We start from the raw sequence: 13,865 nt of genomic DNA on the forward strand, positions 1-13,865 counted from the left end.
CTGCCTGCCAGAAGGAGCACTCACTGCCTTGCTGGAGGTGACATTGGTCCCTTGCCATACCCATGTGGCACCTTCCCATCGCAGTTACCATTGCTCTGCCCAGGCCCTGCAGGTTTCTGCTTGTTAAAGGAACAGTTTTGTGTCTCTGTTCCATCCCTGTACTTACTCACTGCTTACTGCTGCTTACTCACAACCACAGGACGCTGCCTGTCCCTGCAGATTCATGCAAATCATGCCGAGACCTTCATAATTTCTGAGAAGTATCTGAAAGACCTCAAGATTCTGTGTTTATTTGCAAACACTATTAACCGTTTCCTCTTCTCACCCCAGCCACTCGGCTCCCGCCTGGGTCAGACCCACAGATGCGAATTCAGTTAAACCGTTCCGGGAAGCATCTTTGGAACGTGTGGGCTTCTCTTCCTCAGCATCTTTTTGTGGCAGTTTGTGTTTCCTGTTTCACCTGGAAAGCTATGCTTTCCCTGGACTTCAAGGTCATGCAGCTCTGGGCTTCAGTCAGCTCCATCAGAGATGTTTGATCACAGCTTTCTTTTTCTTCTTCCAATTTTTCAGTGCTCCTTAAATACTCCAGATGCTTTTAAACCATTTTGGGGCTGACTCTCTACCCTTTGAGGTGAGTGCTCAGGTGACAGCTGTGTGTCCCAGCAGTGATGGCTGCAGAAGACCAGGTCCTCCCCTCTGGGTCACAGCTGTGTTGATAGAACTCACCAGCTTCTGGCTGGAGAAAAACTATGACATTTGTGCTCCAATGAACTGGTGTGATATGTGCTTGCTGAAGTTGCTGTTTCTTAGTTTTAAAGGACAAACTGTCTTTTCACTTATTTCTGCTTGTCCTTACTTTTTAGACTTCATTTTCATCTGTTGGTGGCCAAATAGAAAAGGACTATCCTATGCAATTTGCCATGCTCCAACAGAAAGAATTTATGTTTTTTAAAGCCTGCCTGAAGCTCCCGGGCTGCTGTGGGGCTGGGGCCATGCTCCTCTGCAGTGCTGACACCTGAGGCTAGGACTGCTGCTCACCTCACTTTCCTCCACAGCAGCTTCCTAGTAGCTTGATCTTTTCTTTTATTCTTTTCATCACCATGAGGTTTTGTTTCAGAGAAAAAGGCATCTTGCCGTTGTTGGTTTCTCGTGGACATGGCAGCCTCCTCGCCCTGGGTACCAGTTTATACCTATTTCAAGTGTGCATTGGAAAGTTTGAGCAATTTGTGCTATGATTCTAATCAGCCCTTCACTGCTGCTGCATGGGGTGGGGAGGATGAGCCAGTTTTTCCTGCCTATCCTTGGCTTGCTGAGCTGTGATCTTGGTGGTGATACCCATCACATCTTCCACCTCTAGAAACCAAAACATGTGGCAAGTGCCAAACAAGCCTCCCCACACCTGGCTTGAGTGCCTGGTGTCACCATTTGGGGACATAAAACCCCAAGGTGGAAAAGCCTCCTTGCTGTCAGTTTCCCTTTTTCCTGGAGTTCAGTTTAGTTTAGTTTAGTTTAGTCAGGGCTTTTTTTAGTGGGAACCCAGGATGTTATGAAGGAAGAGGTGATGTCCAAGTCAAAACCCACGTGCACCTTTGCACATGGTAGAGAGCACTCCCTTTGCCACCCATCCAGGCAGCATGGTGGCCTCTGGCCAGGTGGCATAGAGAGGTGACAAGGTGAGCATGGCACCCACCCTGGCTCTGCAGCTCAAGCAGTGACAGGAGCTCATGAGAAAGGAATGATGCTGCAATGTCAGGAGGAGACTGGAACGGAGGACCAAGACAGGCTGGATTGAGCCACCGTCCCAGGGTGAGCCTGTCTGCCCCAGCTCAGAACTCCTTCCTTGGCCATCCCAGTTTGGCCATCCTTGTGGTATGGTGTTTATGGCTGAACCTGATGGTCCTAGAAGTCTTTTCCAATTTTAATGATTCTATGATTTCATGATTCTATGAAATTAGGGGTGGCTGTCCCAGCCCACTCGCCTGCCAGGGACACATTTGAAAGTGAGAGGTGAGCAAGCCCCAGCCCCACAGCTTGTTTGTGGAAGCTTGGAAAAATAATGAAGTCATCATTAGAATCACACCCTTCTTATTAATTTTCAGTTACTAATTTTCCCCTGAAACTTTCCAAAATTGTGGGGCACTGAGGCTGTGTTTTAGAGAAGTGGAGGAATGTGCTTTCACCGCTGGTTATTTCTTCTGCCAGTATTAGTCAGTGTGGTGAGCATGGATGGCAAAAAATTACAGAAGTCTTCTGCCTCAATAACAGCACCCTGGCTCTGGGCACCTGCCCTTGCTCTCTTCAAATCTGAGAAGAAACACACCTAAGGAGGCAAAACTCGTCCTCCTCCCCCTCTTCCTCATCTCCTATCCCATCCCATCCTGGTGGGAGCAGCCTACCAATAGGTGTCCCATGGCTTCTCAGACCCTGTCTACCCAGTGCCACATGTCACACAACCCCACTGCCTTGGGCACCCAGTGGGAGCACCTGTGGATGCCTGGGAACCCAAGACTGCCTTTATTTATGGGCCAGGCTTAGAGCTGAGGACATGTCCCTTGTGGTCCCTGTCTCCTCCATCCCTGGAAGCTTTCCCCAAAAAGGGTGCAGGCTCAGAGGTGCCTGTCCCCACTGCTTGGCAGCTGGGTATCTGTGTGGGAACATGCCAGGAGCACACAGGGAGGGGAAGGGGCCAGGTCTGGCTCAGCTGATCCTTGCCTGTGTGGGGAGGAAGCTGGGGGTGGGAGGCAGCCCTGGGTTTCCCTCTGGGGCAGAGATGGGTACGTTTCATTTCCACCCAGCCCTTGCTGTGTACCACAGAGAACAAGCTGCCGCTGCGGGGAAGGAAGCACAGAGAGAGCCGGGAGCGGCACAGCGCACACAGCACAGCACCTCCCCTGCCTGGGCAGGGGACATAGCGGCTCAGCATGGCTCCAGGTGCCTCAAAGAAGTCGTGGGGCAGCGTGGAGGTGGCCCTGGTTGACCTCTGTGCCATCCTGCTCTGCTGTGGGCCCATGCTGACCTGCTGCCGCCACGGTAGGTACAGGAGTGTGACGGGCTCGCTGGCATGGGCATATTGTTTTAAGCTGGTGGAAAATGTCTAATGGCTGGGGGCTTTGTAGTTAAAAATTAGCTCTGGCATCAAGAAGGCAGAAACCCCAAAGCTTTTGGGTATGTGCAGCTGAAGCAAAGGACTTGGGGATTCTTGGTGCATAAATGGGATTAAAGGATGGAGAAGGGGACAGGTCCCGAGCTCACAGTGCTGACACCAGAGCTGTGTTGTGACACAGTGATGGTGGTTGGAGTTTAGTGTTGAGCTTATGGGTTTGCCAGTGGGGTGTAGGGTTTTCTTTCTAGCTCTCATGGCTTCAGTCTGTGCCCTTAGGCTGTAACTCCTGGTTTGGACTTGATCCTATGGGATCCAGGATCCCTTCTCTGGATGAACTTTGTGGGAGAAGGAGAGGTTGAAGGGAAGGTGTGAGTCTCGGCAGGGTGAGTGAGAGCTCTGATGAAGCTGTGTCTCCCTTTCCTTCCAGCTCACTGTTTCTTTGGTGGATTCATGTATTTTTTGCCTTGAGGGTGGGCAGAGGGCTGGGTGTCCCTTGGAGCAGATGTTACCTCTGGAGCCAGGAAGATACAGGAAAACATGTAAATCCAGCTTCTACTTTCAGTAGTCCTCCAAATGCTTCATTCATTGTTGGCAGTGGCACTAGTAGGAAATAAAGCCCTGAACCTGTCAAATATTTCCTGCTAAACAAAAGAAATCCAAAACGTGGCAGAAATTCCATCTCTTGGTGTGGACACTGCCACAGCCAGTGCTGCCTGTGGGAATTGGGGCACTTCTTCCCTCCTCCTGTTTAGTCTCAACCCTCATTTCTCAGCCCAGTTTTCCATCTGATCTTGTAATTATTCACAGAATTTCCAGGTTCCTTTTCTGGTTGGTGATGCTGAGGTTATGGTTCTATGGTCTCAGGGCAGAGTTGGAGGGACGGGAGGGACTTTCTGACTCTGTGTGCAAGCCCTGGCGCTGCTATCGGTGGTGATTTCTGGAAAGGGAAGGCAAATTTCCTTTGAAGAGACTTTTCAAAGCTGTGGTGGTTTGAATAGCTTGGTTGGGTGACCCACGTGAAAAATGCTTCTTCCCACTTTTCATTGCTCTGAACAGAAATTAATACATCAGCTGTGTGGGACTGGCTGGAGCCATTGTGTGCCTGGCCCATGTTTGCAGCATTCCCACCACGCAGGATGGGTGAACCCACCAGGATAATGGGCAGGGAAGTGAGGTGAAGCAGCAGGGCTGGTGCTAAAGCAGAGGAGCCTGTGGCTGTGGCTGGCTGGATTCTGTGTTGGGAACAGCCTGGCAAGCCCAGCTGGAACCCCAGGACCTGGCTGCCCACGCACACATAAGGAGAGGACAGCCCCTGGAAAGGGATGGCACTGTAAGCTCCAGGTTGTTCAGTTCTGTCAGGTGGTCTCAGGCTGCAGATGACAAATACTGTGCCATGGATGGCCCCTGCCTGCTCTGAGCTCCCAGCACGGTGTAGTGGAGAGAGCCAGAGCATCCCAGCAGGCAGCCAGGCATGTGATGGGCTGCACCACAGGACACTGCCCCAGCCTGGGACTCTGTCCTTCTGCTCACTTTCAGAGTCAGCCTCAGCTGGAGAGACGATGACTCAGACATGAACATACAGCATATATTTAAAAGTAATACAACCCCCACCTTCTGTTTTCCCCGGTACAGGTGTTCAGTGTTAATTTTAGGTAGCCCAGAGCACAATTTGGTCTGCTGAAACCATTTCACAGTACAGTTGCTACCTCTGAGAGTCCCTCTCCAGCCAGCAGGCATACATTTGGAATGGGAGAGACATGGACTGATGTACCTGCCCATGTCCCAGAGTGATGATGTGGACTGGGCTTGCATTGTTGGCTCCCACACAGGGGTATGGCTGAGACCTGTGCCTGCTGTAACCATGTCTGCTCCTTGTATCCTCTCTCCCAAACAGTGACCATCTTCCCAGCAGTGTTAACACTCCCTGAAGGTGACAAAGCCACTTTCTTCTGCAATATCTCCATGGAGAATGACTCTGGTTCAGAGTACAGCCTCAACTGGTACAAGGAGACCAACCACAGCCAAGCCCAAAAAACTGCTGAGATCCGAAACAAGCCCATGACAGAGACAGAAAAGTACCGGCTCATCAACCACACTTCTGTCTTTGAGATTGAGATCCTGAACCTGCACCAGAATGACTCAGGCTCCTACTACTGTGGATTGATCACCTTCTATGATCCCGATAAAGTGATGGAGAGCAATCGGTCCCAGCTGATAGTCACAGGTCAGCCTGGGGGCTGAGCTGATGGGGACGGGTCCCAAGCCTGTTGTAGCACCAGGGGTTAAGGCAGGCAGTAACCTGCTGGCAGAGGACCTGACATGGGTCAGGAGAGCACAGCCCTGCCCTGTCCTGTCTCCTTTGCACCCTGGAGGACAAATGGGACTATGACAGCCTACCTGGCACTGAACCCTTTCTGAGGACAGCCCCATGTTCCCCTGCTACCTTTCACAAGGACTGTAGAGGCCACGTTACACTCCTGACCTGCTGTTTTGTTCCCCCTTTTTTGAATGCCTATTGCAGCAGCCCCCCAGGTGAATGCTACTGATGAGCCGGAGATGGAGGAAGGCAACCCTTCAGAGCACATCAAGGCCATGCTCCTGGGCATCCTCCTGCTGGCTGGAGTGGTTGTGCTGCTGATCTTTGGCTACCTCACCTTCACATACAGGAAAGGAGGTATGATTCCCCTGGAGGCCACGCAAACCCAGCTGGGGACCTGGGGTCAGCCAGATGTCTGCAGCTGCCTGGGGTACATGGACTGGTTCAACGTGCTCAACTCAGCTGTGGCATACCTCTGTGGGACAGATAACTCCATGCTGGGGAGAGAGGGGAGCTTTGAGCCTTGCTTGCCCTTCATAGAGCCCCCAGACCCTATGCAGTGGCTCTACACCACTCGTTAGTGTTGTGCCTTAATGGTGCACTTGAATCCCTCCCATGCACCTTGCCCAGGTACCTTTGGAGCACCTCACCCTGCTGCAGCACAGGGCATCACCTCAGACACGCCACAGGCACCCAAGGACTCACAGAGAGTTCTGTTGCACGCCACTAATCCCAAAATAAACCCTAGACTGTGGGTCTTACTTGTCTTTGTAATGCTCAGGGTGTTCAACCCTATGGACAAGGAGAATGTGTGGTGAAAAGATTGTGGTGTGCTCTTTGGTGGAACTGAGCCAGCTTACATGGCACACAAACCTCCTCTAACCAAGTGTGTTACTTTGCAGATGTGCAGAAACCACCGAGTGAAAACATGCCAGTGGTGAGTTTTCTGCCTCTGTCACCCTGCTGTGCTGTTGGAGAGCACCGTGGCATTGCTGGGGTGAGGAGGGTGCTGGGCCTTCCTTTATCAGCTCTTCACAAGCATCTCACTTCTTCTCTGCTGCTGTGTTCTCTGCTGCTATCTTCTCTACTGCTCCTTTATCTTTTCTGCACAGCTACAACTGCTTTTCTGCACCTGCAGCAGCACAGCCCCATCACAAAATCAAAATAAAACTACCCAGCATAGGATGTGACTCTCTAATCCAATTCTTCTTCAAAGCAGGCTTATCTTTGACAGTGGATTGTGTTGCTGTAGAAAATGGGAGGATGTTTTCCTCCAATATAACAAGCTAAAATTTATTTTGCTGCAGCTGGTGCATGTTTTCCTCTCTCTTTAGCCAGGCACCTCTAGAAGGGATCTGTTTCCATCTTCTCTCCAGCCCCATTCATTAGGTGGCTGAAGGCAGTGAGTAGGTTGCCCTTTGCTCTCTCCATTCTCGGCTGAGCAAACTCAGCCCTAGGCTCTTCTCCTGCACACCATGCCACCTTGGAGCCCGATGGAGAGGTGGGAAAGGGGCTCCTAGCACAGCCCTGCCTTCCATGGCCAGGCAGGCAGAGAGTCCAGCCTGCCTGCAGAGGCAGAGAGCTGACACCCCAAGGCTCATGCTGTGGTTCCTCTATGCATGTTCTACCCCAGGTCTGTGCATCTTTCTTCTGTGTATCACTCTCACTCTCCCATGACGCTTCAGAGCTGATTTTGGCACTTGCTGTAAGAATGGGCTTGTGCTGGGGATGGTGGGTACCTCTGGAAGCTGAACCACCATGATGGGGTTACCTTGCAGAAGGAAGAGAAGCCCCCTGTGGTGTTCATATCCACTGTGGACTATGGTGTGCTGGAGTTTCAGAGGGACCAGCGCAGCCCAGTGCCCCCCAAGACTCAGCCGGTTGAGCAGACTGAATACGCCACCATCATCTTCCCTGAGGAGAAACCTGTCACACCAGAGCGTGGCAAGAAACACCTGGATGAGAGGACTCGACAGCTGCCATCACAGCCCTGCTGAGGGTCAGGGTCCCTCCTCACCAGGGTGTGGGCTGCCCCAGCCCCTCACTGTGGGATAATCCAGCATATCAGGACTAAAGCAACAGAGATGCTGCTGCTGGAGTCGATATTGAACAGTCCTGGCCACAGTGTTATTGTGGCCATGAGGTGGGTACCACAGGATGAGGAAGGTCCCTGCTGTGCTCCATGTGCTGCCTCTTCACTCAGGGCAGGGAGAATGGGCTGAGGCAGAGCAGTGATGCCAACAGGTCTGTCCCAAACGTGACTTACAGCATGCCTTGGTATTCTACCTCCACCCAGCGCTCTCTGGAGTGGCCATGCTGCTTCCCTGCCCCAGGTCTGAACCAACTATCAAAGCATGACTGTTGAAGAAAGTGCTGGAGGTCAGAACTGGAGTGAATCCTGTGAGATGCTGCTCACGGGAGCCCAAGGCTTCTTGCAAGCTTCTTGCTCGGAGCAGAGGCTGCCCTATGTACCTCTATTCAGAAATCCCTGGGAAGCAGGAAGCTGGTCTTCTGCCTGTCTCCAGGCATTTTCCTCCTCTGCATGAGGGGTAATCTACCCCTGTGTCCCTCCCTCCCCAGGCGGGAGTCAGATATGGCCATGGGGGTGAATAAAGAGTTTGGATCCGAGGAGTTTGTTGGCTCATGGTGGCAAGTGCGTGGGCAGGCAAATAACTGCTCTTGCAGTGCAGGGCAGAGCTGGGAGGTGGCAGCATCTGTTGTGGTTCCAGGGCCTCTCTGAGACATATGCAAGCTGCTCTTCCACAAAGCTGCTCTTAAGAATTTAGAGAGGTCGATTTTCGTTTTCTCCTTGCCCCTGTCTGAGCTGGTCACCCAGGCATGGCTACAAGCCAACATTCGCCCTTAATCAGGCTTGTCTCAGGGCACTCACCCACTCCATGGGGATGAGCATCCCTGCTGTGCCAGGGGTCTGGCTGCCATTAGTCAGGGCAAAGCTCATACCGTGGTGCTCAGTGCAGTGCCTTCAAACTTCCACTTTCTCTCTTGAAAGAGATGTGCTACCTGCCAGAAACCAGAGCGGAAAGAAATGATAACTGCTTGAGAGAGGAGAAACCCCAGTAAGGAGTGGCTTTGGAGGTAGCAGAGGCTTGCCAGGAGAGTGTGAAACTCAGTGAAAACTGAGAAGAGTCACTTGCATCTCACACTTTGGCAGCACTGTCAGCAGGTTTCTTCCTCCCTTACCAGCACAGCCTTGTGGGAGAAAGCAGAGGCTTGCCAGGAGAGTGTGAAACTCAGTGAAAACTGAGAAGAGTCACTTGCATCTCACACTTTGGCAGCACTGTCAGCAGGTTTCTCCTCCCTTACCCCCAGTAAAACCAGCACAGCCTTGTGGGAGCCAACCTGGGTGCTGGGGGAAGGGGTGAGGCAAGCCAGGCACCATATCTTGTACTCTGTGGGGACTGGAAAGTCCATGAGAAACTTCCAGAGGGGACTAGATGGGATAAATATCCATTTGGGATAGCTTACAGCTTTCTTCAGGGTAGGACAGTGGATGTGGTGTCCCCTTTGGTCCCCAGTGCTGCTGAAGGCTCCCAGTAGCCTCCACGGGCAGTGCCATAACTGCCCATAACTCACATAACTCATGTCAGTTCATGGCTCAGCCCACTGGGGATTTTTGCCAGCAGCAGCCCTGCTCCTTGTCCCAGCAGCTCAGACAGAGACCTGCTGTGGCCAGCAGGCCCCAGAAAAGGAGGCAGCTGCAGCAGGAAAGTGGGAGCTCAGTCAGCACTTCTGCGTTTTGCTTTCCCGTCAGACACAACACTGACATAGCTGAGAGGGTGGACCCTGCTTCATATTTTCCATCCTACCTCTCTGACAGCAGAGGTGCCAGATCTTCAGCACTTCCTGCACTCCCTGGCTGCAGCTATGACTTCTACACATGCAGTTGGGGCTGAGTCCTTTCCTCTCTGTTTGGATGGTGGTTTGCAGCTGACCAGAGTCTCCCAAGCCATCCAGTGGGGTTGGAGGTGTAGCAAAAGCATCTCCCACTGCCGTTTGGGATGGGAGAGCATCCAGCCTGCCACAGTGCCTGTGCACTTCCAATCCCCATCAGCCTGGCTGCAATCCTGCCCATTGCAGGGAGGAAGGCTGGGGCCTCAAGATGCATGGGTTGAGTGCTGGGGGTGCTCCAGGCTGCCAGACACCATTTCCCATCCCTGCTTGGAGCACAGGATGCTCAGCACTAACAGACATGAGCTAAACTCCCCTGCACCTGGCATGGCACTGGCTGTGCTGGCTGAGCATCCCCAGACCAAGCAGTGCCCTGAGATGGGTGTCAGGCCCCACACCCCAGTATCCTTTTTGGGAATGGGGGATCAAGTGTGCACACATGTGCAAGCACACACAAATGTTCATGAACACACAGACGTGCAAACATGTCACCAGACAAATTTGTGTGAACACCCCCAGATTTGAAACCCCCCCCGCCACAGACACACATCCCCTCAGCCCCCCCATCCTTGTGCCACAGCTTCTGCTGTGCTGGGACCCCGGACCAGCCAAGGGGAAGGCTGTGGCTGCTGGAGCTGTGGCATTTCCTGTGCAGTCTGGTCTGGCAGTTAAAGCAGCTGCTTCCGACCACGGGCACCCAGCACGCCCCGAGGAGTGGCTGCCACCACCTCAGTGCCAAAATGCTTCGTCAGCCCCCTGAGACCACACACCTGCTGAGACCTCTGGAGAGCCTCACCCTGGTCCCACACTAAGGTCTTGATGATGGGGAATGGCCAGAGCCCTTTGGGAGACCTCAGAGAGCTGGGATTGGTCCCTGTCAGCATCTGCAGAAAGCTGGATGTGTGGCAGTGTGCCTGGGCTATACCTAAGCAAGCAAAAACCTCCTACATGATGCTTGAGAGCCAGCCCGCTCCTTACACACCCCAGTCTTGATTAAAGGTGGTTGGAAATAACATGTGAGCAAGCATCTCTTCAAGAAACCTGAACTCGTAAGCCATGTCTTGGGAAAACTGGACAGGCGGATGAAGATGGAAAGGAAATCCTCTCCTGCACTTTGCAGCTGCGTCTTTGAGGAGAACCATGCCAGGAAGCAGCAAATTACTGTTCCTGAACACCAGGGCATTGCAGATGTTGAGGGGAGAAGGGGTGGTCAGGCTGTAGGACAGCAGGGTCAGTTTCAAGTGAGCACTGTCCAGGTCACTGGGATGTCTCAGAAATTTTTGGTTAGGAGAGGTTGGACTGGAGGTGATGCATCAGGTGTGTGGGTTATTTGTCCACTGGGTAATGAGATGGCTTGTGGGTGGGACTGGTCTGTCAGGAATTGTGTTGTGGGAGCATTGCCATGGCCTTGACTATCTGGGAAAGTGACTGTTGTACCTGGAAGAGAAAGGCTGGAGGGAGCTGGTGGGTGCTGTGGTTGGTGGTGGGAGGGGTGGCTGCTGCGCAGGCTGCCTGGACCCCTAACCATGGCCAGGCTGCACAGCTCTGGTGTGTCCTGAGGGGTCTGGGTCCAAAACATCTCCTCCATCCTGTCCCACCAAGAGTCTCACCCTACCTGTCACTGAGCTGTTGTAGCTTATAGAGTATCTGTGTTTCCTCCTCCCGCCCTCATTCTGCTTTCTCTAGTTTTGCTTTGACTTGCCTCCAGAGTTTCTTCTCCTCTCTCTTCTTCCCTTTGGTAGGATGTGATGCTCAGTGAGGGAGCTGACAGTCCAGACCCAGGTGCATGGGGCTTGGAGGGGCAGGCAGGAGCCCTGTGCCTGCCTGCTCCTCTGTCCCAAGACCAAACCCTCTGCCCATGGCACAGAGCCTTGTTGGAGGGGGTCGAGCTCGCTCCTTATGCCTGGAAGCACCATCACCGAACAAGGAGCCTAAACCCATGTGGGGTGATACCTGCCCATGTCTTCACATCCATTTGCCCCCTTAAATCTCTCTCCATTGCTCAGCATCCCTCTCCACCCCAGAAGTCCAGGATGATGGGGCAATGAGCCCTCTCTACAGTCCCGCTTGGGCATAGCCCTATTTCCTGAGGAACTGATCCTCCTTTCCTCAAATCCACCCTTAGATAGGTGGACCCTTCTGCTCCAAGGGTTCAGCTGTGCAGACAGTCCAGCTTGGAAGGGAACCTGTAGTCACTGCTTGTCCCTAGAGCTGGTGGGTTTCACCATGACGGGGTGACAACCATTCATTGTCAAATGCATCAAGGTTGGAGGCACACAGAGCTGTCATGGAGTCATGTCCCAGGAGGATATGGATGTCCAATTCACCATCTGCTTCTTGGAAGCAGAAAAAAGAGGATCCAGGAAATTCTAGATGAGTCAACCTACCTCAGTATCCAGAAAACTGCTGGAACAAATTACCACCAAGTGGCAAACACTGACAGGGCAGTGCTGGGGCTGAGAACACAGATTTAGCAGGAACTTGTGTCAAACCATCCTCATTTTCTCTTCATTAGGGTGACAGACTGGGTACCACAGGGAAAGCAGGAGTGATGCTATCTTTGTGCCGCCTTACATGACATTCTCAAGCAAATGAGGAAATGAGAAATTCTGCCACTGTGGGTGGATGGATTCTCAAGAAGCTCTCTCCCATGAGCAGTTATCAATAGCTCATGCAGCAGACACATCCAACAGAGATTTTCTGGGGAATCCAGGCTCATATGAAAGCAAGATGCTATTGAAAGAGGGTGTAGGGGCTGTTTGGGTGGGGGTTAGAAATTGAATTCTCCCTGATGACCTGGAGAAAAGAGCAAAAATTTCTTGAAAGAATGACTGATGGAAAAGAATTGGGTGTGTTCAACACAGGAAAAAATGAGGGAAGTCTTCAGAATAGAAAAAGCCTCAGTATGAAGCAAGCAGTGAGAAGTGTTTAGGGTTCTGCCCTGTTGCTTAGATGTCAGTTCATCTGTCCTGTAAACCTTGATGTGCCCATGGACACAGCATCCCCACCGCTGAAGGGATGTTCTTTTCTGCAGTCCTGCAGGGGGTCTGGGGCTGAATGCCCCTTTCTGCCCCTTCCAGGGACTGCTGGCAGGACGGAGCCACCAGGGAATGAGGTGACCCATGCCAAAGGAAGGGATGGATGTCCCAGCAGGAAGGGGTGCATGTGGGCCAAGGAAAGTCCTCATGGGCAATGTGGGCACTTTGTCCCTTGCCTGGAAGAGTGGGGAATGTGGAGGCTGACACATAGTGAGAGATGAAGAGGAGGAGAAAGAACTTTGGGAAACATTCCTGTGCACACAGAGGCGGCTCACACAGGGTGGGAGCTCAAGTCAAAAATAATTTTGTGCTGCGCAAAACCAGCAGGGAAATTACCACCCAGGCTGCACCTTGTGTGCTTCCTTCACGCATCCCACGGAGAAGCCATGACCAGCATGCTGCAGTGAAGAGGATTTGGCAGGGTCTGAGCCTGGCAAGGGCTGCCAGCCCAACGAGGTCATGCTGTGTGCAGGACAGAGCTTGTCCCCACTCCCTGCTGAGGCCAGGCTGTGGGGAGATCCTGTAGGAAAAGCTTTTTTTTCCAGGCAGGTACTGATAAGCAGCAAGGTGCTTGGGCAGAGCCAGGAGGTGCGTGTGAAATGGAACAGGATGTCGAAGCAATTTCGTCTCTGTGGGCTGTTCTAGGAAAGTCCCCTTAGTAAAAGCAACTCATAGGCTTTAATAGAGGGACCAGCACTCAGCTGCCTCAGAGATGACTGTGAGGGCTCAGCACACTGTGGGTCGTGATTTGAGTTGTGTTGCCATGACGTAACAGGGCATTGGTTTCCATCACAGCCAGGTTTTGAAGGTAGGGACCTGTTCCCACATGAGGAACCAGGTATGCCACTGTATCCCCACTGAGCAATGTGCCTGAGGGGCAGGGTTTTGGCCCCTGGGATGGGAAGTGTGTGGAGTGGTGCCTGTCCTGAGGGGAGAATGCCTTGTGTCAGCAGCCTTGAGGAGGAAGAGCTGGGCTGAAACCACAGATCCTTGTTTGGGTGAATATGAGAGTGTCAGGAGCTAGGGCTGTGTCCCCAGGGGACTTCTCCTCCTCAGAATAGCTGGAGATGTTTAACACAGGCATGCCCTAGATGTAAAGGGAAGGTGTCAAAACCTTTGGGTCTTTCCTGCATTCAACCCCCCACCAGGGTAAATCTTGGACAATAACACAGAAGGGGTCAAGTGGACAGACAGATGCTGCAGGGTGGGGGCTCCATCCTGGTCACCTGCTGTTGGCTGGGTCCCCAAGCCATGCTTGGCCATGGTGCCAGCTGTGAGGCCAACTCTTTCCCTACTTAGCTTCCACCTTCTGCACCATGAGATTTGCAGCCCTGAAGACCCCTCTGTGGCAGAATACATGAAGGGGTCTTCTATAATGAACCTATAGACAGGGAAGCCCCAGGGAAAGGAATGAGAGGAGGCCGTAAAGATCTGCTGCCTTGTCTCTTCCTCCTCATGCACCAGCCCTGAGCCAGGGATGTCTGCCAGCTCCCTTCTG

The 13,865-nt window shown here is 52.6% G+C and overlaps 1 protein-coding gene across 1 annotated transcript; it reads left to right on the forward strand.

The window, feature by feature from the left end:
• Positions 1–1,367: 1,367 nt before the first annotated feature.
• Positions 1,368–7,417, forward strand: PDCD1 (programmed cell death 1). Its single transcript, XM_041468030.1, is given in 7 exon segments — positions 1,368–1,465; positions 2,796–2,869; positions 2,872–3,030; positions 4,998–5,327; positions 5,625–5,777; positions 6,323–6,357; positions 7,199–7,417. Coding segments are annotated over 7 exon segments (1,068 nt in total).
• The last annotated feature ends 6,448 nt before the right edge of the window (positions 7,418–13,865 follow it).

The sequence above is a fragment of the Pyrgilauda ruficollis genome, unplaced genomic scaffold (assembly GCF_017590135.1).
Source record: "Pyrgilauda ruficollis isolate IOZ18807 unplaced genomic scaffold, ASM1759013v1 scaffold21, whole genome shotgun sequence".
Lineage (NCBI taxonomy): Eukaryota > Metazoa > Chordata > Aves > Passeriformes > Passeridae > Pyrgilauda > Pyrgilauda ruficollis.